The 27,045-nt window shown below is 37.5% G+C and overlaps 1 protein-coding gene across 3 annotated transcripts in view; it reads right to left on the reverse strand.

The window, feature by feature from the left end:
• SLC44A1 (solute carrier family 44 member 1) overlaps positions 1 to 27,045 on the reverse strand; it is a 212,029-nt gene that overhangs the window by 58,463 nt on the left and 126,521 nt on the right. For all 3 annotated transcript variants that reach the window (XM_043927216.1, XM_043927214.1, XM_043927213.1), the window contains exons 8-13: positions 24,743 to 24,882; positions 23,454 to 23,640; positions 22,022 to 22,187; positions 20,268 to 20,424; positions 19,455 to 19,538; positions 5,138 to 5,275 (exon numbers count right to left, since the gene is read on the reverse strand). In XM_043927216.1, the coding sequence (XP_043783151.1) occupies positions 5,138 to 5,275; positions 19,455 to 19,538; positions 20,268 to 20,424; positions 22,022 to 22,187; positions 23,454 to 23,640; positions 24,743 to 24,882 (872 nt within the window). The remainder of the gene's footprint in view (positions 1 to 5,137; positions 5,276 to 19,454; positions 19,539 to 20,267; positions 20,425 to 22,021; positions 22,188 to 23,453; positions 23,641 to 24,742; positions 24,883 to 27,045) is intronic.

Raw genomic sequence — 27,045 nt, forward strand, 5'->3', positions numbered from 1 at the left:
CAAATTATCAGATGGGCTAGGAATCACTCGGGGAGTTTGTGAATAAAATGCAGATTCTCAAGCCTTGCCCCCAGAGAGTCTTATTGGTTGGATTTAAGATGAAGTCAGCAATATTCATTTTAAAAGTACCCCCAGTGAGTCTTAGAAAGTCCACAGCCTACAAGTAGTATGGTGGGTGTCCTCCATGGTGAGTTCGCATAGCCAAGGGAGTGTTCAAGAGAATCACTTGGGACTTCTACATATATTTCTCATATGCTAAAAATTTATTTTTTATTAAAAGCTATACATATATCATAAATAAATAAATATATTGGGGAAGTGTGCTCAAAATTTCTAATAGGATATGTAATTTTTAAAGTTTAGACAATCTTATAATAAAGGGTAAGTTCTCGGCAAATCAGGGTAGAATGTGAGAAGCAGGAAGAAAGGATACTAGTTTTGGAGTCAGAAAGATATAAGATTGAATCTGAGTTAGTACTTTTTAGTTTTGTGACTAAGCAAGTTCATTTAACCTTTCTGAACCTATTTATCCATCTTTAAAAGAGATACAATATGACATACACCCCGTAACTGTTAAGCATTCTGAAAGCATTTTACATAGTGACTGGCAATCTTAGTTTCTTCCTTTTTTCGGTCATCAATCCTGGATTTATGATGCCTTTTCTCCCATGAAACCCATGTTTTGAAAGATTTTGTTTACCAATAAAATAGCATCTATAAGTAATAATTTAATTTTCACTTTTTAATTGAATGAACTCAGATTAAACTGTCAGCTAGGACAAAGTAGTGTCACAAAAAGTATTATCAAATAGACATAAAATAATTTCATACTGAAGCAAAGAAACTTAAGATTTGAGGGATTTTGGGGGTATAGTTTTCTTGGTATAAATATGCAATATCTATTCGACTTTAAAATGTTGAAATATAGCTTCTACATCTTTATTCTTAACCTTTGAGGACCCTATAGGCCAGCAATCATAGGTCATAAGCCACTAAACTAGAGGAGCTAGGGTCTCGTCTAAATCTAATTTTCCATTCCATAAAATCATTGGGGCTTCATAGAAACAAAATCCATGACACTATTTTTTGTTTTCTTTCTAAAATCAAGGTTCTGAAAATTAAATTTTAAACTTTGAAATAATTATGGATTAATGTGAAATAGTAGAAAAGTAACACAGAACGAACCCCATGTACCCTTTACCCAGTTCCCTTCAATGATAACACTTTGCAAAATTATACTGACAGTAGTGAATACAAAGTCACAACCTAGATATTGACACCGGTACAGTAAAGATAGCGAACATACCCATCATCACAAGCCTCCTTCACTTTAATTTTTTATAGCTATCCTTACTTCCCTTCACCCCATCACTAACCGGGCAACCACATATATAGTCTCCATTTTTATTATGTCATTTTAAGAAAGTTGTATAAATGGAATCATGCAAGACTTAATCTTCTGGGATTGGCATTTTTTACTCAGCATAATTCCCTCAAGATTCATCCAAGTTGTTGAATGCACTAATAATTTGTTCCTAACAATTTTATGTTTATTATGATCTATCTAGTTGAACTATCTGATCAAAAACTATTTCTGCATACTAGTAGTTATTAATTTCATTAATTTCAGTTAATTTCATTAACTGTTACAAAAGGAACTCTTTAAAAGATTTTTGAAAAAGGAAAACAACCAAAAAAAGAAAAAGGAAAACAAGAAATTCATTTTAGTATGTTAGAAACCCAAAAGGTTTTTTTTCCCCCTCTTATCTTTTTCCTTTTTTGATGTGTCAGTTTAAAAACTGTTTATCTTTCATGGTCTTAGGTCTTTTTGTAAATAATGTTAGATATATTACTCAAAATTATACTTTGCTGGAAAGCAACTTGGAAATACATATCAAAAATTCTATTATGTACTTGAACTCATTAATTCTACTTCTACAATTCTGGCCTTAGGACATAAGTATTACTATGGGCAAGAATTGGTATACAAAAGTTTCACTATAGTACACTTTATAATAGTAAAAAATATGAGGAAAGTTTAACAGTAAAAAACAAAACAAAGGCTTTATTAAATAAATGATACAATTGTATAATCACATTTAAGACATTTTTAATAAAATGAGAAATGCTCATAATATGAAGTGAAAAAAAGGGATACAAAACTGTCTTTTCTACCAGATTTTAAATTTGCTTTATTGACTAGTATTATAACCAGCATCCAGAAAAGCCCCCGGTACATTACTAGTAGGTACTCTATAAACACTTCTTTAATGACTAAAAGGTTATGAGAAACATAAGAAAAAAAACTAAGAAAAAAAGCCTGTCTTCTTCTTAGAAGACAGACTTCTGAAAAACTCAAAGCCAATTTTAAAATACTGCATTTTATCATGTATATATTTTTCCATTATAAAAAATGCACAAAACTTTATCATGGTAAAGTGGGAGGAGGGGTTTGGAATCAATTCATATTTTCAATACCTGAAAGCAATCATTATTAAGATTTTGAGATACTAATTTTCATTTTTTTCTTATGCACATTTTTAAACAGTTCTGTGATAGTCTAGTAGTTTTACTCAGCTTTCCACTTACCATATTATACACAATCATATTATAAACTCTTAATAAAAAAACATAATTTAGGGAATTCCCTGATGGTCCAGTGGTTAAAACCACAGTGCTTTCACTGTGGAGGGCGCAGGTTCAATCCCTGGCCAGAGAACTAAGATCTTAAAGACTGCATGGCATGGCCAAAAAAATGAAAAACAAAAAAAAAGGTTTAATAGGCAAATAGTCTGCAGATTATTACTTCCAACTTTTACTGTTAGGCAGTAGACTGCTTACATTTGGTCACTATTATAAATAATGCTGTATTTAGAATTATCTCTAGTAGTTTGGAGAAGGCAATGGCACCCCACTCCAGGACTCTTGCCTGGAAAATCCCATGGACGGAGGAGCCTGATAGGCTGCAGTCCATGGGGTCGCTAAGAGTCAGACATGACTGAGTGACTTCACTTTCGCTTTTCACTTTCATTCATTGGAGAAGGAAATGGCAACCCACTCCAGTGTTCTTGCCTGGAGAATCCCAGGGGCGGGGAGCCTGGTGGGCTGCTGTCTCGGGTCGCACAGAGTCGGACACGACTGAAGTGACTTAGCAGCAGCTAGTAGTTTACCATCATCAGAATCACTGAATCAAAAGGCTTCAGGGGAAAAAAAAAAAGGCCCAGGGACAAAATTTTTGTCAGTTAAGGCAATTATAGCTCACAGTGATTAAAAACTTTGAAGTCAGACAGATCTGAATCTGAACTCCAGCTCTGCCACATTTGAGTTTTCTAAATTTGGACAACCTACTTAGCTCTCTAAACTTTGGTTTCCTTTGCTGTGAAATGAAGATAATAGTAGCTCTCCTTATGGGGTGGAGGGTGGGGGGACCAAATGTAACACTTCACTGCCTAAAGCACTGCCCTCAGTACCTGGTACCCAGTAAGTGTCAAAAATTTTTTAATTGCTCTGTATATTTATATATATATAAATATATATATGTTTTTAAGTTGCTTTTTAGGTACTACGGGTCAATTATAAGTATGTAAAGGATAAACCAAAAATCTGGGGTCTCCCTGAGTTATTCATATAGCACACAAATAACAGTAATGGTTAGTAATAGGATCAGACCTGTATTTAGTTCTTAATAAGAATTAACTCATTTCATTCTTACTATAATAAATTTCTTATTGTAAAAACATGACAAAAATCCAGGAGTCATATGTTTAATTACAAATTTTTAAAATAACTATCTGTACAGTTATATAATTCTTCTTAGATGACTGTTGCCTGAGAACTTAAAACTACACAGTGCTATGGGATGAGGGTTAGGGGTGGGAGCGAGGCTCCAGAGGGAGGGGATATATGTATACCTATAGCTGATTCACACTGTTTTATAGCAGAAACCAATACAGCATTGTAAAACAATTATATTCCAATTAAAAAATAAATTAAAAAACCTACATAGTGCCAATCAATGCCTTTTAACATCAAATACTTTTTCCCTTTTCCTTTGCAAAGGAAATATGTGTTTTTCCTTTAAAAACACAGTGGCTAGAGTAAAAAGTGCTCAATAGTAAGAGAATAGCATTTGACGGAATGGTGGCCATTATGATAATGATGAAATTATTAAGGTTATCAAAGCAATGTGAAAAAATACATAATAGAACACGAAGTGAAAAGGGAGAACAAATAGGTATGTATAGTAGGACTGTTATACTGTAGAAATATAAGCCTATGAAAAAGAAATATAAATATAAAATATAAAAAAGAAATATAAGCTTATGTATATTTCTATACATAGAAATATAAGCCTATGAAAAACATGGGAGGTAATATAAAAATAAGTTATCAGGTTATCATGGTAGTATCTTAAATTTTCTGAGTATTTTACGGTTTGAAATATAGATACAATGAACCCCAATTATAATGTTATCTAATATTTTTCAGATTTTAATAGCATAGAATAAAAAGATACTTGAGGACAGTTCACTCTCATTCCCCAACAGTTCTATTTTAAGGGATTTATATATAGTTAACGATAACCATTAATATTCATCAAGAACCTACAATGTCTCAGGCACTATCTTAGGTACTCTAGACATATTAATTAGCCTAATCCTCACAACTCTAGGGGTTTGGCACTACAGTTTCACAGATGGACAGACAGAGGCACAGAGTGGCTATGTACCCTGCCTTAGGTCACATAGCTAGTGAGACCAGGATTTTCATCCAGGCAGCCAGGCTTCAGATGCAATGGACCACCACATGGACTGTTTCGTATTTCAAAATATGTCAGGATAATCATGGGCAAATTACTTACCTGTGCTTGTCTCTGATCCCTCATGTGCATCATGAAGTTAATAAATAATAATAGAACTTCCATTACAAATTTGTTAACGAAGATTAAATGAGCGCAATACATGTAAAATACTTAGAAAAATGCCTGATACATATTAAGGGCTCTGTAAGTGCTTGCTTTATATTATGTGACTTTCAGGTTTTTGGTGGGCTACATATGTGTTTTAAATTGAAGAGCAACTACTGCATTATGTGAAAATTTACTATATGTCTCAGATAATATACTTGGTTTTATTACCTTGCCTAGGAATAACATGAAATCCCCCACCGTGTTGATGGCAGCTACTCGCAAAGCATTCTCCACGAGAATGACAAAGGCATCCTTCGCTGAGGTGCAGAAATTGGTGCTGTTGATAGCTGTGGCTGTGTATGCATTCTGGACAAAAGCAAAAACAATTTTTTATCAGTAAATGTTATCTTTACAATTTAAACTAAGGATAGTTAAAGCATAGCTTGCAAAAATATTTCACAGTTAAACCCATGGCTTTGGTGAGGTACAGATTTAGATTAAGCACAAGGAAATATAAGACATTAAAAAAAAAAACCAATCTGATATGGTAAAGAGAACGCGGATGGCCTAGTTTCGGTCCTTTAAAAACATTGACATTTATAAAACACACATAAACCTTTCCAACATCCATTACCTTCTTCCCCGTCTTAGTAAATCAAACCATAATTTAACCTTTCCTAGATACTTTGGGTTCATCACTAGGCATTTCAGTGATGCTTTAAAAGCTACACACACGTATAAAGGCACCAGATTGCTGTGCTGTTATATCGGGAACATCTATTTCCTCCTCCTTGGCACTTTCTTCTGTGCTGTCACTTCTCACAGTTCTTGCAGTAGACAGCTCTTTGTTGCTGATTTTATACCTCTCCCTCTGGGGCAGAACATCAAATCCCCTTTGAGGAAACAATGCTTTCTCATTCTCTTGGAGTCTGAGTGAGGTTGACACTACCTCCAGCTCTGGGGGTAAGCTCTGATGGATGTAAGTCAATCAACATGTTTTACCCACAGTGACTGCTTCAGGAATTGGTACATAAACGAATCGGAGTCAGTGAAAGTAAAAGATGTTCCCCTGGGCTTCTGGGAAAAAAAGAAGTTTTCTTTCTCTTCTGTAGGTGCTCCTGACAGAGGAGCTCTCTCATGTACCTGGATGCAAGGTGTGAGGATACAAATGACCATGCCTGTCTTGCCAACATAATGGAAGTCATAGCAGAGAGAGAAACCAGGTACTTATACTTGGTGACAATGTTTACATGGTTAGGGATCAGCCAGATTCTGTACTTTTCAGTTACAGAAGCTAATAAATAGCTAAGAATCTCTCCCCTTCTTCCCACCCCGACCCCCTTCTCTATCTTGCTCTTTTGGGGGCTAGACTAGACTGGTTTTCTGTTTCCTGTAGTACTGAGTCCCAGCTGATATATTTTATCCAATTGTACCTGCTTCTGTCTCCCCATGTTTTCTTTGACTAATAGTCACTCTGATTTTTTTTTTCTTCTTTTTTCCATTACATTCTAGAATAGCACTGACACTTTCTGGAAAATGTGAATAAGTAACATAACATGAAATATGTTTGAGTCTTAAGAAGGGAAAGTATATGGACTTTGTAATGAAAACTTACAGTCCTGAGCAATTTTTGGTTTAGTGCTGACTTAAGAAATTGTTGGTGAGTCCAAAATATGAAGTTGCAGGAAAAATGCAGAACACAGAGGCATACTTTATACTGTGTTGTCTGTAAAGTTTTAAACACTGAGATCAGAAGAGTCTTTAATTTATGAGTGTTCCAACTGTACGCTTGTTAGATATTACGAACTGGGTATGAAGATGAGGTTGGAGTCATCAAAAATTTAATTTGCCATTATATGATTAATTTCATTGGTTAAAAATGCAGAACTTTTCAGGGCCAAAGAGAGTACTGTACTGAGTAGGTCACTATTTGTGGTTCATAAACTTTATTCAGTATTGGAACAGCAGGAAATAACAGTGCTCTTTGAGAAACACAGTATGGTCTTAATAAAGGAAATGTCTTCATACAAATTGGCATAACTTGTATGTAGTAGCCCTCAGTCAACAATAGAGTCCAAAATGCAGTACCTGGGTGCAATCTCAAAAACGACAGAATGAACTTGGTTCGCTTCCAAGGCAAACCATTCAATATCGCAGTAATCCAAGTCTGTGCCCCAATCACTAATGCCAAAGAAGATAAAGCTGAATGGTTCTATGAAGACCTACAAGGTCTTCTAGAACTAACACCAAAAAAAGATGTCCTTTTCATCACAGCGGACTGGAATGCAAAAGTAGAAGTCAAGATATACCTGAAGTAATAGGCAAGTTTGGCCTTGGAGTACAAAATGAAGAAGGGCAAAGGCTAACAGAGTTTTGCCGAGAGAACACACTGGTCATAGCAAACATCCTCTTCCAACAACACATGAGACAACATGGACATCACCAGTTGGTCAATACTAAAATCAGATGGATTCTATTCTCTGCAGATGAAGATGAAGCTCTATACAGTCAGCAAAAACAAGACTGGGAGCATGACACAGATCATCAACTCCGTTTTGCAAAATTCAGACTTAAATTGAAGAAAGTAGGGAAAACCACAGGCCACTCAGGTATGACCTAAATCAAATCTGTTATGATTACACAGTGGAAGTGACAAATAGATTCAAAGGATTAGATCTGATACAGAGAGTACCTGAAGAACTATGGACGGAGGTTCGTAATACTGTTCAGGAGGTGATCAAAACCATCCCCAAAGAAAAAATGCAAGAAGGCAAAGTCGTTGTCTGAGGAGGCCTTACAAATAGCTGAGAAAAGAAGAGAAGCAAAGGGCAAAGGAGAAAAGGAAAGATATACCCATCTGAATGCAGAGTTCCAAGGAATAGCAAGGAGAAATAAGAAAGCCTACCTCAGTGATCAGTGCAAAGAAATAGAGGAAAGCAATAGGATGGGAAAAACTAGAGATCTCTTCAAGAAAATTAGAGATACCAAGGGAACTTCTCATGCAAAGATGGGCACAATAAAGGACAGAAATGGTATGGACCTAACAGAAGCAGAAGATATTAAGAAGAGGTGGCAAGAATACACAGAAGAACTATACAAAAAAAAGATCTTAATGGCTCAGATAACCACAATGGTGTGATCATTCATCTAGAACCAGACATTTTGGAGTGCAAAGTCAAGTGGGCCTTAGGAAGCATCACCACAAACAAAGCTGGTGGAGGTGATGGAATTCCAGCTGAGCTATTTCAAATCCTCAAAGATGATGCTGTTAAGTGCTGCACTCAATATGTCAACAAATTTGGAAATCTCCACAGCAGCCACAGGACTGGAAAAGGTCAGTTTTCATCCCAATCCCAAAGAAAGGCAATGCCAAAGAATGTTCAAAGTACCGCACAACCGCACTCATTTCACATGCTAGCAAAGTAATGCTGAAAATTTTCCCAGCTAGGCTTCAACAGTATGTGAACTGAGAACTTCCACATGTTCAAGCTGGATTTAGAAAAGGCAGAGGAACCAGAGATCAAATTGCCAACAACAGCTGGATCATAGAAAAAGGAAGAGAATTCCAGAAAAACATCTACTTCTGCTTCATTGACTAGGCTATAGCCTTTGACTGTGTGCATAACCATCTATGGAAAATTCTTAAAGACATGGGAATACTAGACCATCTTACCTACTTCCTGAGAAACATGTATGCAGGTCAAGAAGCAACAGTCAGAACCAGACACAGAACAATGGACTAGTTACAAATTGGGAAAAGAGTACATCAAGGCTGTATACTGTCACCCTGCTTATTTAATTTATATGCAGAGAACATCATGAGAAATGCTGGGTTGGATGAAGCATGAGCTGGAATCAAGGCTGCTGGGAGAAACGGCAATAATTTCAGGCATGCAAATGACACCACCCTTTGGCAGAAAGTGAAGAGGAACTAAAGAGCCTCTGGATGAAGGTGAAAGAGGAGAGTGAAAAGCTGGCTTAAAACTCAACATTCAAAAACTAAGATCATGGCATCCAGTGCCATCACTTCATGGCAAATAGATGGGGAAACAATGGCAAAAGTGACAGACTATTTTTTGGGGCTCCAAAATCACTGCAGATGGTGACTGTAGCCATGAAATTCAGACGCTTGCTCTTTGGAAGAAAAGCTATGACCAACCTAGACAGCACATTAAAAAGCAGAAACATTACTTTGTCAACAAAGGTCTATCTAGCCAAAGCTATGGTTTTTCCAGTAGTCATTATGGATCAGAGTTGGACTATAAAGCAAGCTGAGCACCAAAGAATTGATGGTTTGAACTGTGGTGTTGAAGACTCTTGAGAGTCCCTTGGACTGCAAGGAGATCAAACCAGCCCATCCTAAAGGAAATCAACCCTGAATATTCATCAGAGGGACTGATGCTGAGGCTGAAACTCCAATACTTTGGCCACCCGATGTGAAGAGCCGACTTATTGGAGAAGACCCTGATGTTGGGGAAGATTGAAGGTAGGAGGAGAAGGGGACAACAGAGGTTGGATGGCATCACCGACTCGATGGACATGAGTTTGAGTAAGCTCTGGTAGTTGGTGATGGACAGAGAAGCCTGGTGTACTGCAGTCTAGGGGGTCGCAAAGAGTTGGACACGACTGAGCGACTGAACTGAACTGAAACCGGAAATGAGTATATGTGGTTTATGTTTCAAAAAGGCTGAGAAGGTGGGTTCTCTAGACTGTAAGTGAGGTTGGTGTTGATTCTTAATGTTACTCTAGAGGAGGGGCAAAAAAGTTTTTTGGTAAAAGACCAGATAGTGAATATTTTTGGCTTTGTGGACCATATAGTCTCTGCCACAATTGCTCAGTTCTGCCATCATAACATAAAAACAGCCAAAACAGTTTGTAAATAAATGAACATAGCTGTGTGCCAATGAAACTTACATACTGAAGTACATATTCAGCCCACAGGCAGTAGTTTGAAACTCTGCCCTAAAATAAATTATTAATGGGGCTTGTTTGGTTGTTTTTATTTGTTTTGGGTTTGTTTTTTGTTATTGTTATTCATTTTTTAGGTGAGTAAGGAACCAGTGAGAACTGGAAACTACTCTGGGTTCCTTGAGAATAGATCAAGATTGGAAAGTTCTGTATCATTTTTTAGCCGAGTTACTATTACAGTACCTCAAAAGTACAGTCAGTTTATTTTGATGTCATGAGGCTATTTGCAAAATGTTTCAAAAGAAGTTTTATAGAAGATTAGGAAATGTGAACTACTGCAGTTAGGTAATTAACTCTTTTGGTGCCTGTCTTTTAACTGATAGGAAGCCCTGGCCAATGACAGCATAAAGTGGGCAAGCAGCAGATGAGTGCTACCAGGACAACTTAATAGTATGATTTCCTTAAAATATTGTATATATTAGCTTTTGAGGTAAGAGCTGTGAGCATGAGATAGTAATATATTGTGCTGTTGTTCATTCGTTCAGTTGTGTCCGACTCTTTGGTGACCCCATGGATTACAGCACACCAGGCTTCCCTCTCCTTCACGATTTCCTGGAGCTTGTTCAAACTCATGTCCATTGAGTCGGTGATCCCATCCAACCATCTCGTCCTCTGTCATCCCCTTCTTCTCCTACCATCAATCTTTCCCAGTATCAGGGTCTTCTCCAGTAAGTCGATAGGGGTAAAATACCCTACCACATTAACTACACATATACTATATATGTATGTACACACACACACACATATAATGAATGTTGATGTAAAAAAGCATCATTATAATGCCTAGAATCAAGGATACTGGATAACCCATTTAAAACAACTGGGTGTTGTCTTAAATCTCACCCCTAAATGAAGACCAATGATACTTAATATGTTGTACTCCCCTTTCCAGTTTGAACATAACTTTCCTTGAAAGAAGAGGCAGAACCGAGAGGATCCACAAACCTCCAATCTCTCTCTTCTGTTATCATCAGGTTAGCTGAGTCTAAGAGCAGGCCCAACTTTCCCAAACTAAACAACAAAAGTTTTTTTTGGCTGCTGTCATTAATTTTCAGAGCTTCACTTTACTTGAGAATTATTCTTCTTCCTCTGCTGCTTCTTTTCTCCCTCCTCCAACCATCTCCACCCATTTGATCTACTTTTAAAGCAAAAGGCTATTTGTAGACATCAAAGGAGGCAGCAGTGATTTCTTTTCTCCATTCCTTGGTTTCCAGGGTTGGATGTGCTCACAGAAATTCAGCCTTCTTGGCAATATTCCTACAGATCTATGCAACTCTTTTATAGTCAACCTAACTGAAAAAAAGTGGGTATTTTATAAACTTTTTCCTACTCCTAAGGCAAGATGAGCTGCATGTGATACACAAAGGTCAAGATGATTTCTTTAGGAAGAAAAATGTGCTAAAGATCATAGCAGGCCATTGAAATTTCCCTCTACTTCCATATCTCTTAATCTAAAGGATTCACACCAGGGTTCTCAAGAAATTCTGAGTCCTTTGTGGCTAATAAGCGTTCTCTGAGCTTTTTGCTGATGACTTAGTTGAGATTTTTAGAGCCCACTCACCTTCTTCCCAGACTGCCTTCCTGATATTGAGCTAAATTGCCCACAGAGAGGCATCAATGATTAACATTTAGCCTGTGCCCAACATCTGCTCAGGCAGGACACAGGCTAAAAGATTCAATTCTCAGAAGCAACATGAAAGATGATCACCATCCAGAAATCTTTTTAAAAGGATGCCTATTAGCCCAAGTGGTCCCTGGTGTGTGTACTTTTGTGTGAAAGGTTATAGTGAAAAAGTACTGGTCCCCAGGCCTGCCTGGCCATAGGTCCCAGAGCACAGAGTCTAAACTTTCACACCTTCTTTCTTTTCTTCATTTAAGGACCTAGAAATTCTCTTAAAGTTTAAAATCTTAACATAATAACCCACTTAATAGGGCAAGCTAGATAGCAATGGTAGGAAAAGGGGAACAGATAAGTACAACTCTACATGTGAATCAGTTCAGTTCAGTTCAATTCAGTCGCTCAGTCGTGTCTGACTCTTTGCAACCCCATGAATCGCAGCAAGCCAGGCCTCCCTGTCCATCACCAACTCCCGGAGTTTACTCAAACTCATGTCCATCAAGTGGGTGATGCCATCCACCCATCTCATCCTCTGTCGTCCCCTTCTCCTCCAGCCCTCAATCTTTCCCAGCATCAGGGTCTTTTCAAATGAGTCAGCTCTTTGCATCAGGTAGCCAAAGTACTGGAGTTTCAGCTTCAACATCAGTCCTACCAATCAACACCCAGGACTGATCTCCTTTAGGATGGACTGGTTGGATCTCCTTGCAATCCAAGGGACTCTCAAGAGTCTTCTCCAACACCACAGTTCAAAATCATCAATTCTTCGTTGCTCAGCTTTCTTTATAGTCCAACTCCTACATCCATACATGACCCCTGGAAAAACTATAGCCTTGACTAGATGGACATTTGCTGACAAAGTAATGTCTCTGCTTTTTAATATGCCGTCTAGGTTAGGGGCAACGGTAATCAAAATGATCCCTTTTTTGCATTTTGAGTGAGGGATGGAGGAAGCACAAAGTCTAATCTATACCATATATTTCACTCAGTTTGGTTCTAAACACTCCAACTTTTTAAGGGACATAAGAATTAAAAATATGTTGGAAATCTTAGTTTAAATAGACTGCCTAAAAACTACCACTTGTCTCAGTTTAAAACAGGAAACAGTTTCAGCAGAAGGCTGCTTTCAGCAATTTATAGCAGAAAGCTTGAATATTCTCTATAACAAACAATTACTTTTCTTTAAATTGTACAAAAGCATGTATACATTTGACCCTTGAACAACACAGAGGTCAGGGTGCCAACTCTTTCACACAGTTGTCAATTCCCTCTCCTTCTACACCTCTTAGTCTAAAGGATTCAAGCCAGGGTTCTTAAGAAATTCTGAGTCCTTTGTGGCTAATAAGTGTTCTCTGAACTTTCTGCCAACCACTTAAGACTAACTTTATAGTCTCTGTTATCTATGGTTCCTGCAGCCATGGATTCAATCAACAGCAGACTGTGTTGTACTAGAGTATGCAGTACTTATTTTTAAAAATTCCTATATAAGTGGACCCCATAATTTTTTTCATCATAAGTTGATTTTACTACATTCACATATTAAACAGTACACCCACTGGTGGCCAATACCATATATTAATGACCAAAACAAGATAAAAAGGGGGTAGCACCCCACTTCCTCAAAAAAGCCCTGCCCCTTCCCTGGACTAATGCACATGCCTCCCCATCCCCATCATTTGCCACACTCCTCCTCCCTTTAGATTAAATCCCTCTTGCCAGGGTAAGAAGTTCATCTCTGATGGACCCACACAATCTAAAGCTGTTGTTCAAGGGTCAACTGTAGGAAGCAGTGTGTAGTCATGGCACGATCCAGGCAAACTTAGATTTGAAACTTCCTCCACCTCTAGATCATGTGATCTGCTCCAAGGTACCAGACTCAATGTTTTCACATATAAAAGAGAGGAAATGCACCTTCCTTAAAGAGTTGGAGCAAGTGATAATATATATAAAGTGCTTAGCGTACTATCAGGGATTTAAGTAGGTGCTCAAAAAATAACTCCCACTCATACTATGTAGAGAAAAGCTTTATAATCTTAAGGGTTTATCAGCTGGAGAACAGATACTCTCCAGTATTAAATATACTATCTTCAAGTAATGTCCAAGTAAACCAAGACCTGAGTAATTCAATGCCTAAAAGAAACAGATTCTAGTTGGAACAATCTTTCTTCTTAAAGTGAATTTTATACTGTTCCATTAGATGTACAATTACTTTCTTGTCACATCAAGATAAGCACCTACAGAAACAAAAAGCGGTTCACAGTTCACTCTGTTTATCTGCAAAACTCTTAGCATCTATGCTATATATATTTAATGGCTTATTTTTAAAAATCTAAAGCTCTTTTTATTTAAATTGAAGTATAGTTGATTTACAATGTTGTGCTAGTTTCAGGTGTAAGCAAAGTGATTCATATATATATATATATATTCTTTTTCAGATTCTTTTCCCTTTTAGGTTATTACAAAATATCAAGTATAGTTCTCTGTGCTATTCAGTAGGTCCTTGTTGTTTACATATTTTATATATTGTAGTGTGTATATGTTAATCCCAAACTTTCAATTTCTCTCTCCTCCTCTCTCCCCTTTGGTAACCGTGTTTGTTTTCCATGTCTGTGGGTCTATTTCTGATTTGTAAATAAGTTCATTTGTATCATTTAAACATTTACTTACATTTGCTTAAGATTCTACATATAAACAATACTATATATTTGCCTTCCTCCATCTGGCTTACTTCACTTATCATGACGATCTCTACGTCCATCCATGTTGCTTCAAATGGCATTATTTCATCTTTTTTTTTTATAGTTGAGAAATGTTCCATTGTGTGTATGTGTGTATATATATGCAAACACACCACATCTTCTTTATCCATTCATAAAGCTGTTTTTTGAAGCCAGCTGTATTTTCCACTGTTTGGCACATAGTTGGGGACTACAGAATTTCATATTGTGCTGCAAATGAGTCTGGTCTACCCTACTTCCATGTCAACACTCCTCCCTGTTATCCTCTGTATTCTCTATAGCAGTGGCAACCAACTGGTGGCCTATAGACAACTGATGCTATGTGGCCCAAAGGCCATACAATGTTTGCTCTGGCTCACTCAGAGTTATTCTTTTTTTTATTAGTTGTAAACATTTTAATAGCAAGAGATAAAATGCAAACATCCAGAATTCTGGTTTCTCTTAGAAAACTGAAGAGTTAGAAACTGTCTGTAAATTCTCACATGGCAAAGGTGTATGAGAGCTAGGTGGTGACAGCCTTCTTTGTACGGAACATGAGCTCCGCAGTTGACCACTCTCTGCTGCTCCCTATAGCTCTGGACCCTGGCTGCTGCACTCAGTCACATGAAGGATGTAACGAACCTCAAGTGGCCCTGCAGGGGTTTATGTTGTCCGGTTCCACTCAAGGCTTTTAACCTCAAGTTGCAAGTTTTCTTTTTTAAAAAAAATTTATTTATTTATCTTGGCTGTATCGGGTCTTAGGTGCAGCATACAGGATCTCTGCTGTGTCACACCGACGTTTCATTGTGGTGCAGAGTCTCTAGTTGTGGTACATAGGATTAGCTGCTCTGTCTTAATCCCCTGGGATCCAACCCACCTCCTCTGCACTGCAAAGTAGATTCTTAATTACTGGACCACCCGGGAGATATCTCAGGTTGCATGTTGGCATATGGGAGGAAAATGATGTAAAGTGACATTAACTGACTCATTGTTGACCATTTCCAAAGAGTACTACAAAAAACCAAACTCTGAATGAGAGACTCTCCGTGTGAAATGTGAGCCACAGTGCCTGGCACATGACAAATGGTCAGTAAATGATACCTGGCATTGTAATTAGTATTATTATTTCATCGCACTCTATTGAATACTCTAAAGATAACCTTAGAGAACAGACAGGTGATTACACAAAAAGTTTTTGAAAAATAAGAATGTAAGAGATTTGCCTCACAGGACACTTGAGATATATAATGAAGCTATAATAAATATTCCTGTACTATACGCATGTAACTTATATAATACTGCACATCAACTATATTTCAATAAAAAATTAAAAACAAACAAACAAACAAAAAAAAACTCAAACCAAACCAAACAAAAACTCAGTACTGGTAGAAGAATAAACAAATCAATGATATAGAAAAAAAGCCCAAAGACAGACTCAAGTACAATATATAAGAATTTAATACATGATTAAATTGACATTTCACCACAGAAGAAAGGATAGATTAATCACTAATTGGTCCTGGGACAACTGATTGAATCCCAGATAAACTTTTTTCAAAAAAGGGAAACCTCTAAAGGATTACAAGAAAAAAGGTAGAATAATTATTTGATATTCAAGTAGGGAAAACCTTTCTAAGTAGAAAAGCCAAGAGAGAAACCATGAAGGAAAGAAACTATGAAGGAAAAGTTAAACAGACTTGACAAGAGAAAATAAAAATTGCTGTACATTATAAAAATATAAAAGAAATTAACTGTGGGTATTATTACAGAATAAGATTCTCCACTCACTGAAGACTCACTGTTGTCCAAGCCCATGCTCAGAGCACTGTAGACTCTTTTCATAGTCGTGGTAACAGGCATTGTAAACACTATTGTTAGCCCTGCTTTACACATGAGGTTCAGAACTTATCAGACATTAATTGAAGTAAAACACTGCAAACTTTTTCTCAAAGCTATTATTAAGTATATTAATGGAAGTGTTTAAGTAGTTAGTCAGACACAAGTGGGTCCCTGCTCCATCCTGGATGGGGCCGTCTTTCCCTCCCTGACCTGGACACTGGTGATGAGAACATGCCCAGAGATCCTCCCTTTATTGTGGTCAAGAGAGTTAAATTTCCAGACTTAGCAGGCCCAAATAAGATAAAACCTTCCATCACATGTTGACGCAGGCACACCAAGCCCTAAAACCCTAAAATGTGACACAGTATAAACCGGGGTTCATTCTTCTGTATTTGTAATAAACTAGTATTGCAGTATTTGTTCCGGTCCCCACCCCTGCCCCAACCCCGCATGGTTTTGCTTGGGTGCTTGTGGGTAAGTGCCTGGACACAAGAAGAAAAGTTATATAACCTAAAACTGACAACCAATGTGTCAAATGATGCAGGACACAAGGAGGGACTTGTCACTACTTTGAAAAACCAACCCTATCCCAGCTGGAAGGCTGTTTCTAGTTTCCACACAGCCCACTCTCCTTTTCTCTCCTGGGAGTGTACTTTCACTTTGTTTAAGAAAACTGCTGCTGCTTAAAAGTGTTCTATGTCTTTTGATTGAATTCTTTCCTTTGGGAGGTCAAGCAGTGAGTTGCCATTTTGCTGGTAACAAAAGTGTTATGTTAGACAGTGAGATCATGGGTGATATTTTTTTCTTGTTTTGGTTTTCCAAACTCTTCAGTATTTTATATTACATTTACTGTCAGAGAAAAGACACATTATAGAACTACCTTTTGAATTCTTTGTCACAGCTCTGTTATCTTAAGAGTAAGACACGGGGAGTTCTTTATAAATAAAATGGGGTAGGCAGAGAGTGATAACAACACTTACTAGGTGTCTACCAAAAGCTAGACACTGTAAGAGTTGATTTATCTGCATTATATTTCATCCTAACCTAAAGCCTATGAGGACAAGTATATTTTTTCCACTTACTGAAGAAGGAAACTAAGACTCAGAGGTTTCACTGAGCTTGCTAGGGAAGGAAACACATCTTCAACATCTGGGCTCTTTCTACTGTGGCTTCACACCTCTAGCAGAGCACTAAGCTTATACCTGCCGACTGCGTGTGATAGTATTTAAGTGTCTCTTCTTACACTAGCAGATCATACACTTATACCCTGCTTTCTCAAATTTTAGTCTCCACACTGGAATACTTCATATTCCAAGTATGAATTTAGAATCACTCTCCCTAAACCTTCACTCCCATAATTGATTTGCTACTATGTCAATGCTTTCCTTGAATCTTCAAGCATCATGCCTACCTCTTGAAGATGCAAAATGGACAAAACTTGTACAAGAAACACAAACTTGTAGTTTGGATATACATCACAGGACTATTAGGACTAAATTGCTGACTACTGTTTAGCTTGGAATGAGCTGAAAACTTTATATATGTTTTCACCTGGTTTCCACCTTGATATCATGTGATTTGTTTTCCTTCAGCACTTCTCCTTTTTGAGATCCTTATGGTTTTATATCATTCTATTAATCTTTTTTAGTCCAAATATTCGGTGATTAATCATTCATTCAAAAAACATTTAAAGACCACCTATTTTAAACTAGGCACTATGGAAGTTTCTGCAGAGACAAAAATAAGATCCTGTCTTTAAGGAGCTAAAAGTCTAAAAGACAAGATGAAGTAAACAGACAACTCCTATACAGTGTTCTAGTGTTTTCACAGAGGTATGAACTGATATTGTGCAATGTCAAAGGAGGAGCTGGGGTAATGAGGGAAAGTTTCTTGGAGGTGGTGCTCAGGAAGAATCATTAAAGACCAATAGGAGCTAGTCAGACATTGGAAGGAAGTTATTTTCTGCACATTTTGGAAACTGTGATAGCAAAAGGTGCCTATGGGAACCAAAAACAGACAGCTGAGGTTAGCACATCTCTCTGAATATAAGCTATTTTGTGACGGATACAAAATGTAATGATGATTATCGTTACTGCATCCATCAACTTTTTTGATGACGATGACTTGCTCCAAAACCAAATTTTAAAAAACAAACTTTTGCAGAATGTTGTGGCTGTTGATAATTATTTTAATAATGACCTTCCAAATACTTTACATCCGAAGAAGAGTATTATGAACCAGAGGAATGTATTTTGCTAATGAAATGAGAAATATACTTCTTCACATTAATCATAGAACTCCAATAAAGCAGACTCCAGGCATGCTCAAACCATCCCCACAGGACTCCTCCTGACTACATGTGAGTGAACGGACAATGCAATGCTACTCTTCAATCACTTAAAGGTTAATGGTGAGAAAGTCCATTTTTATCTTTGGTCTATTAGATAAGGGCATCAGTACATTAGAATTGATTTTTAGGGGCTGGAGAAAAGTGGTTAAGAAAAACAACTCAAGATGAAAAGACTGCTTCACAGTGAGAGTTCTACATGCTCAGACACAGAAAGACAGAGGACCAAGCCACTCCCCTGTGAACTGTTACTCCGGAGGTATCAATCTCTCCATTTGACCCTAGAAATAGCACTTTCTTTGCTAGTATTTTCCAGGCCAGTACCACAGTCTTCAGCAGCTGGATAAAGCAAAAACAAAAAAACCCCATGGCATACTAGCATGTTAATTTTGAACAATAGTAGACAGTTGCAAAACAGGAGTAAGTGTCACAACAACTTTTCACTAAAGCTTTCAAACAACATTAAATGAATTAAAGAACAATGGCTAGGGTAGAGAGATTCTCAGGGAAAATCAAATATAAAAGGGTGTGAATTAAGGGATAAAAGATAAATTATTTTCCTGAAAGATGCACTCTAAGGAAATTTATCCATGTATTACAATTAATTTCGCTGAGTCATGTCCGACTCTTTGTGACCCCATGGACTGTATACAGTCCACGGAATTCTCCAGGCCAGAATACTGGAGTGGGTAGCCGTTCCCTTCTCCAGGGGATCTTCCTAAACCAGGGTTCGAACCCAGGTCTCCCACATTACAGGCGGATTCTTTACCAGCTGAGCCACCAGGGAAGCCCAAGAATACTGGAGTGGGTAGCCTATCCCTTCTCCAAGGGATCTTCCCGACCCAGGAATTGAACTGGGGTCTCCTGCAATAATAAGCTTTGAGAAGAATATATATTATGTTTAAAAGTAAGAATATGATTAAAATAGTTATACTTGATCAAAGCACCATGAGAAAAAGATTTTTTTCAATTAAACTCAAAAACTTTATCTTGAAAGAAGAAACAGTGAACCTATCTTTGAAAGTGAGTGTTAGATATATTTTTAAAATCTTTTACCTGATTTAAATAATTTAGGCACTTTTCAAGACACCAAAGGCAACAAATGCAAGATTTCAGCACACATCGAGCACAAGCATTTTCCTGGAAAGAATGAATAATGAAAATAATTAAAGACCAAAGAATCAAACCATACCATGTAGAATATTATAAAATTTAGAAAAGTAAAAATTAAGAAAAATCACAACCTATGCTTCAAAGCCTCCACACTCACCCTTTTTTCCCTCAAAATGTAATGGCTGAATTATTTCTATTTTTTATTTTTTTGGTTTTTTTTTTTTTTTGAATTATTTTTAATCAGTTCAATCCAACATTTACTTAGTACCTATTGCATATAAGATAAAGTATATAAGACCAACAAGGAACTTAAAAGCATTAAACATAACAAAGGTTAAAGTCAGAATGATATAGATCCTAGTGCCATGAGAATGGAGAAGAGAGAGAAGATGCCACTTAGGAGGTTAGAGGACTCAGGGGAGGTTTCTAGGAAGAGGGGGCATTTGAGCTAAGCTATGCAGAAATGCATGTTGTTTCCGCAGCTAAGGACAGGAAGGAGGGTTCCAAGGAGGAAAGTGTGAATTCACACAGAGGAATAGAAGCACAGGCTATTTGGGGAAACCTGTGATTAGATAAATTTTGCCAGAGCATACGGAGTACAAGAGTGGGAGATAAGGGGACTGAATTAGATTCCACTTGGCAAGGACATGGAAGAAAACATTCACACTTGGACTTAATATCATTGGGAATTTTGCTACGTGCAGAACTGAGATCTGGAATGTGCCCACAGAAAGTCCAGAAAAGATTTTTCTTTACCTTTCCTTTGAGCTGACTGTGAATGTACATAAGGATCATTCGTGGAATTTTGACTAACGTGATAATGAAAGAACCTTTTGCCACAGTACCAAGGTGATAACGAATAAGGCGATTCACTGATGCCAGAATCGGTGTAAATGGCAAATTCCTTTTATCCCTGTTTAAAAAATGACCAAAAAGACAATTAAAGGCTTGACCAGGATAGAAACATAGAAAAGATTTAGTTCAAAAAAGAGTGAAAAATTAGTTCATTTTTCTTATTCTAGTTCTATGACAAAATAGCAAAGCAACTACAAGTGCTTCAGATGTATCATGTAAAATTAATGTTTCATTTCTTTATGGTAGTTTCATGCGGTTCTTATGCTCTAATACTTTAAGTTAAATAAAATTGCTTTGAAAGCTCTTACCAGTAAATAATTATGGTGGTAATTATACAATCAGATAATGGAACGTAGAAAGATGTTAGACCTGGAACCTTGTTTTAATGGAAAACTATCAGGCCTACTGTAGTGTATGGTTAGCTCTGAAATTAGGAAAGAAAGTCACAACACCTTTTCTGATCCACACAAATTAAAGACTTGTTAACCTTTGCTAGATCCTTATATAAGCAAAAATACTGGGTTGACCAAAAAGTTCACTCAGCTTTTTCCATGCCATCTTACGTGGAAAAACCCAAAAGAACTTCTTGGCCAAACTAATACATAAGACACTAACTACTAAAGATTTATTTTTCTGATAAATGTAATTTAAGTGTAGCATGACCTGCTATTCTAATTAATTTTTTAAGAAAGTTACAGGAGAGAATAAAGAATAAAATAATAACCTCCCATTTTCCTACCTCACAGAATTATCAACTACACATTTTGTCATATTGACTTCCACTTACTTCTTAAAGAAATTAAACTCTTACCAGCCTCAGTTCCATTTCCTTCAGGCATAATCACTTAGATTATCTTAAGTTTTTTTTTTCTTGCTTTCTTTTTTCATTGATATATAATCGACCTACAATACTATGTTAGTTCTGCATATACAACATAGTGATTCAATATTTGCACACATTACAAATGATCACCACAATAAGTCTAGTTGTCATCTGTCACCATACAAAATGATCACAATATTATCACCGATAGTCCCCACGTTAGACTTTTCATCCCCATCATCATTCATTTTTTTTTGTAACTGGAAGTTTGTACCTTTTAATCTCCTTCACCTGTTTCATTTGCAGCCTCGACCCCTCCTCTGGCAACACCTGATTTTTCTATGAGGCTTCCCTGATAGCTCAGTTGGTAAAGAATCTGCCTGCAATGCAGGAGACCCTGGTTTGATTCCTGGGTCAGGAAGATCTGCTGGAGAAGGGATAGGCTACCCACTCCAGTATTCCTGCACTTCCCTTGTGGCTCAGCTGGTAAAGAATCCACCCGCAATGCGGGAGACCTGGGTTCAATCCCTGGGTTGGGAAGATCCCCTGGAGAAAGGAAAGGCTACCCACTCCAGTATTCTGACTTGGAGAATTCCATGAACTGTATAGTCCGTGAGGTCGCAAAGAGTCGGACACAACCGAGAGACTTTCATTTGAGTCTATTTCACATGAGTCTATTTGTTATGCTTGTTTTGTTTTTTAGATTCCACATGTAAGTGAAATCATACAGGTATCTGACAGTCTCTGCTTGACTTATTTTACTTAGCATAATACCCTCTGGGTCCATCCATGTTGTTACAACTTAAGTTTTCTGACAAGTATAAATTCTCACCTAGTAAAATAGTAGGTCACCACAGCTCCTGCCACAGTCATCTGCTGACAGGCTAAAATAAATTCACTGATCCAAATCAGGCCCACCACATGGTACCACCACATGTACTGCAGAGGCCCTGAAATTTTGAACTCCACAAAGCCTTGTTCATTCTGAACAGCACTACCTAGGAAAATATCAAAGAAGGAAAGAAGCAGCACATAAAGTATAAACCAAAAAACATGGCTATTAAATCTAGGAGATTAAACTAATTTCCAACAATATATCCCTACCCCCAAACCACTGGCATTATGATCACAGCATTATTTCATTAAGGGACAAAAATAATTATCACTTCAAAAGTTGTATAGCAGAACACTGTAAAATCAAGTATTTTGTTTTCCTCAAAGGCAACATATATAGCTTTTAAAAGTTGCTCTGTTTGAATATAATTCTTACCACATTATCAGTTATTTAGTTTATGCATGAATTTTCCAATACTTCAGTTTTCTTAAAGAGCTTTTACTTGTCCAATAATTACAGATATAAAATTAGCAAAATACAGAAATTAATATTATTTTCAATTGGTGGTGTGTTGAATGACCAGAGAAGTTACATATATGCTTATTATCCTTATACCACTCTTCACAATTAATTCCATTTAGACATACATAACTTTTGATATTAAGTATGGCTACAAGTAAGTCCGAGCATGTAACTATGAACTCTATCACCACTAGCTCTATATAGGTTCAGGTCATTTCCAAACTGGAAAATCCCAAGGAGGCAGGTTGATCTCTGGCTATCACTGGAGTTTGAAGCAACTCCAGAGAAGCACTGCATTCATCTCAGAATGAACCTAAATGTCTGAGTCAGCTTACTTCAAATCCACAACCATCTCAAACCTGGATATGTTTTCAGGCCCTACCTGGTTTAGACTCACTTTGCTCGGAAGATCATGAATGGGGACTACGTTATTTTTTTAAAAAAACGTTCCATTTTATATTGGGTTTGGCAGATTAACAATGTTGTGATAGTTCCAGGTAAACAGTGAAAGGACTCATCCATCTGTACACATGTATCCGTTCCCCTCAAACTCTCCTCCCCTCCAGGCTGTCACATAACATGTCCCTGTGCTATACAGTAGGTCCTTGTTGGTTATCCATTTTAAATATAGCAGTATGCACATGTCCATCCCAAACTCCCAAACCATCCCTTCCCCCAAATTCTTACCCCTGGCAACCATTAGTTCATTCTCTAAGTCTGTTTCTGCTAAGTAAGTTCATCTGTAAAAAGGTAATGTGTTATTGAAGAGCCATAACCTCTGTTATTTCTGATGGCTATCAGACCTTAGACCATAAATGTCTTAAGAATTATATCTCTCTGATGTTTTAAAATATTTTAATGCAAATCAGTTTCATCGCTAAAAGAAAGCAGTAACATGTCTTCTTACCAGCTGTGCCAAGAAAGAGAAGTGTCATGATCCAGTACACCCAAAATAGAACAAGAGCAAAGAAAGTCCAAAAGGGCTGGAAGACTAGCAGCGGCAAGTGAATGAAGACCTTGCCGGCCACGTGGAACAAGGCAATGGTGAGAGCAACCCGCTTGCGCATCACCAGCATGACCAGGAACAAGATAACCTGCATGGAAAAAATGGACGGGAAGGTTTTAGCTGCTGTTTTAAGTGGTAAAAACGGAAACAATGGTGGAAAATTTTTAACACAATTCTTAATTCCACTTATCATATTTCATTATTTACTGAAAATGTCCTTTAAAGCTAAACATAAAAGAATTTCTAAATTATTAATACATCCTAGAATGCTACTTTTCCTTTTTCCACTCATTACAAATCAAAACATGTTGCTTGTCATCAGGATGAGACTCATAAAATTCTGAAAACTGGGGATAAGACCATATGCTATGATCACAAAAGCACAGATATTTGTACATCCTCTCCCTTATTGGATCATGAGCACCTTACGAGCAGGGTTCATGTCAAATTTATTCACTCCCCACTCTGCCCTGGCACTTGGCACAGAGAAATGTACTTAAAAGATGATTAATAAGTATTTGCACAATGATAGCAAACAAAAATCTCTTGGTACCAATGGTTTTACAGTGGCTTTATTTTTAGTTTCCAATGCTCAATGAAAAGCTTGGGATTGCTCCAAGAAGTAAACTCAGATTTTTTTGCCCCCTTTTTACAGAGAGGAGAGGGAGATAAACCAAAAATATAAATACAGATTATTGAACCACAAGTTTGTTAATTTTACTGTAATTGGTATAATAATTATACTAGTGAAGCTCACCTCTATTTTTGGAATAATGTTGTTAAAAGTTTAAAAGGAAAAAAATGGGAAAATAATTAGTGAAAACAGAATGACATGAGATGGCTTATTTCTTAATATACTTTTCTATAATAAAGAGAACTGTTTTTTAAAAATAATTACATTATTTCATGACAGTAAGACATATGTTCTTAATAGAAAATGATAATTAATATTCTAGCTGAAAATTCCCTCTCAAAGAGCAGGCAGTACAGAACAAAATGTTGCATCAAATAGCACCCATCAATTAGGGAAGCCTCTTGAAGACTTCTGAGGAGGTCATGCCCTATGGGACAGAGATTTAACCTAACAGTGATCAAGGGTAGGCTTGCAATAGCTAGGGCTAAGTTTTTGCTTCATTAATGGTCTATAAATAAAACAAAAACCTGAAAGATACACCGAGGCCTGTACTCACCGTGAACACCGTTGCTGAAATGGCATAGATGAGGAGTGCCCGAAGATTGGCCTCAGCTATCTGAGGCTGCTCAGGAATAACTGTTTCTTTGGGAGACTTTCTTTGCTTTGCATACAGCCACCAGAGTACACCCGTGCCACCTGGAGACAGGAAACAATTTTGCAATAAGTAGCGAAAGAAAATGTGTAACATAAATCCTCAATTTTCTAGACCCTTCCTATACATCACCACGGACTATTACAGCAACAATCCATTTGGCTGGGAGGTGTGTGGCTGTCATTTTTTGCCAGCAAAGGGGAACTCCAATGACACGCTATCATCTTCCACATTACACACTTACAAATCTTTAACTGAATCAAATGAACCTCCTTTAACTCTATTATCAATTCTGAAGCTGAGAGAGAGCCTAGCAAGGACAGATACCCCTGAGAGGCACTGGTCACCGAAGACAGCCTCAGCACCTGTTTAAGCTAGGGAGTGTGTGGAAAGCAAGTAAACGGCATAGAAATCAGCAATGAAGGGACCTCCCCAGTGATCCCAGTGGATAAGACTCCACACTTCTAAGGCAGGGAGTATGGGTTAGACCCCCGGTTGGGCAACTAAGATCCCACATGTCATGCAGTTTTGTGACCCCCCCCAAAAGAAGAACTAAAGTTAAAAAAAAAAAAAAAATCAGCAATGAAGCTGAGGAAGGCAAAGATCTTCTCTGTTGTACAATAACCCCAGTGCCTAGTGATGACACACTCATACAGTTGATAAAATATTCACACTATGAGTAAATGAAGATCAAATGAGTAGTTCCTACCATAGGTAGGAATGAAGGAAATCTTCAACAGATTGAGAGCAGTGGGCACTAGAAATGGGACTTGTTATCTCTATCACTTGTTCAGAGATTCTAGATTGAAGAGGGAGGCATAACTGCCTCCCAATAAGAGAGCTGCATCAGACACCTTCATTCAGTTCATTTGGTATATTTTGAGTGCCCACAGCATCTACTGTTCTAGGGGTAAGCCCTGTGTGCATGCACACTCAGTCATCTCTGGCTCTTTTGTGACTCCATAGGCTGTAGCCCGCCAGGCTCCTCTGTCCATGGGATTTCCCAGGCAAGAATATTGGAGTGGGTTGCCATTTCCTTCTCCAGGGGATCTTCCCGACCCAGGGATTGAACCCATGTCTCTGGTGTCTCCTGCATTGGCAGGTGGGCTCTTTACCAGCTTTGCCACCTGGGAAAGCACCCAGGAGTTGAGGACAGAGGACAGAGCAGTAAAAATCCAAGCCCCCAACATCACCTCTCCTGGAGCTTATATAGTTTTGGGGAAACAGAAAGAAAAAGAAACAACCAAAAACACAGTATATTAAACCTAAGAAAAGAGCTACTTAGTAAGAGGGATAGAAGTGTTAGTGTTGGGAAAGCAGTACAATTTTATATATGATGGGTAACTAAGACCTCTCTGGGGTGAGATGATATTTGAGCAAAAGAATCAAAGACGGGGAGAAAACAAATCTATGAAACTAAGGAAAGAGTCGTCCAGGCAAAAAGGAATAGCAAGTTCTAAGATGCTGAGATGGGGTCATGCATAGCAGGCGAGAAAGGAAGAGGCCATTATAGCCACAATGAGCAATGGGAAAAGCAATAACAGATGTGGGGAGAGCAGGAGCTGGCTTCCAGATCATACTGTAAGTCCTTGTAGGCTGTGGTAAGGAAACGGGAGATTCAGAGTAGAGGCATGTATATGTCTAAGTGGACAAGAGAAATGCCTGAGAGAGAAGCACTGGGCTAAGATCCATGCAAATCAACTCAAGCTCCATCTGCACTCAAGGCAAGAGTGAATAGTGTCAAAGGAAAATTCCTTAGTATTTGTAAGCAAATACTAAGCATGAATTTTTCTTCTACTGAAGATGAGAAAGCAAAACAATTGAGTCTATGGAAAATGTTTCTGAGAAAGGGAAATACTACTTCCATTTTGGAATCTTGAAGGTACAAGAAAACTGCCTGGAAAACTATTTAATATCCTCAAAAACTGGAATAAAATACATTTTCTCTAAATAGAAAAAGTTGAGAGAAAGGCTGAAGTTATGGGAAAATATATAGAATAAGATAATAGTTATGACATTAAGGGGATTGTTCATAACATCTACAGTAGATATCATTTATTAACCATTTAAACTTGTGCCAGGAATTAGCACAAATAGATGTAACCACATTTAATTACAATGCTATTAAGTGGGTATTATCAGCGCCACTTTACAAATGATGAAATTGAAATTTAGGGAAATTCAACAGCATGCCAAATGCCACATAT

The sequence above is a fragment of the Cervus elaphus genome, chromosome 16 (assembly GCF_910594005.1).
Source record: "Cervus elaphus chromosome 16, mCerEla1.1, whole genome shotgun sequence".
Taxonomy (NCBI): domain Eukaryota; kingdom Metazoa; phylum Chordata; class Mammalia; order Artiodactyla; family Cervidae; genus Cervus; species Cervus elaphus.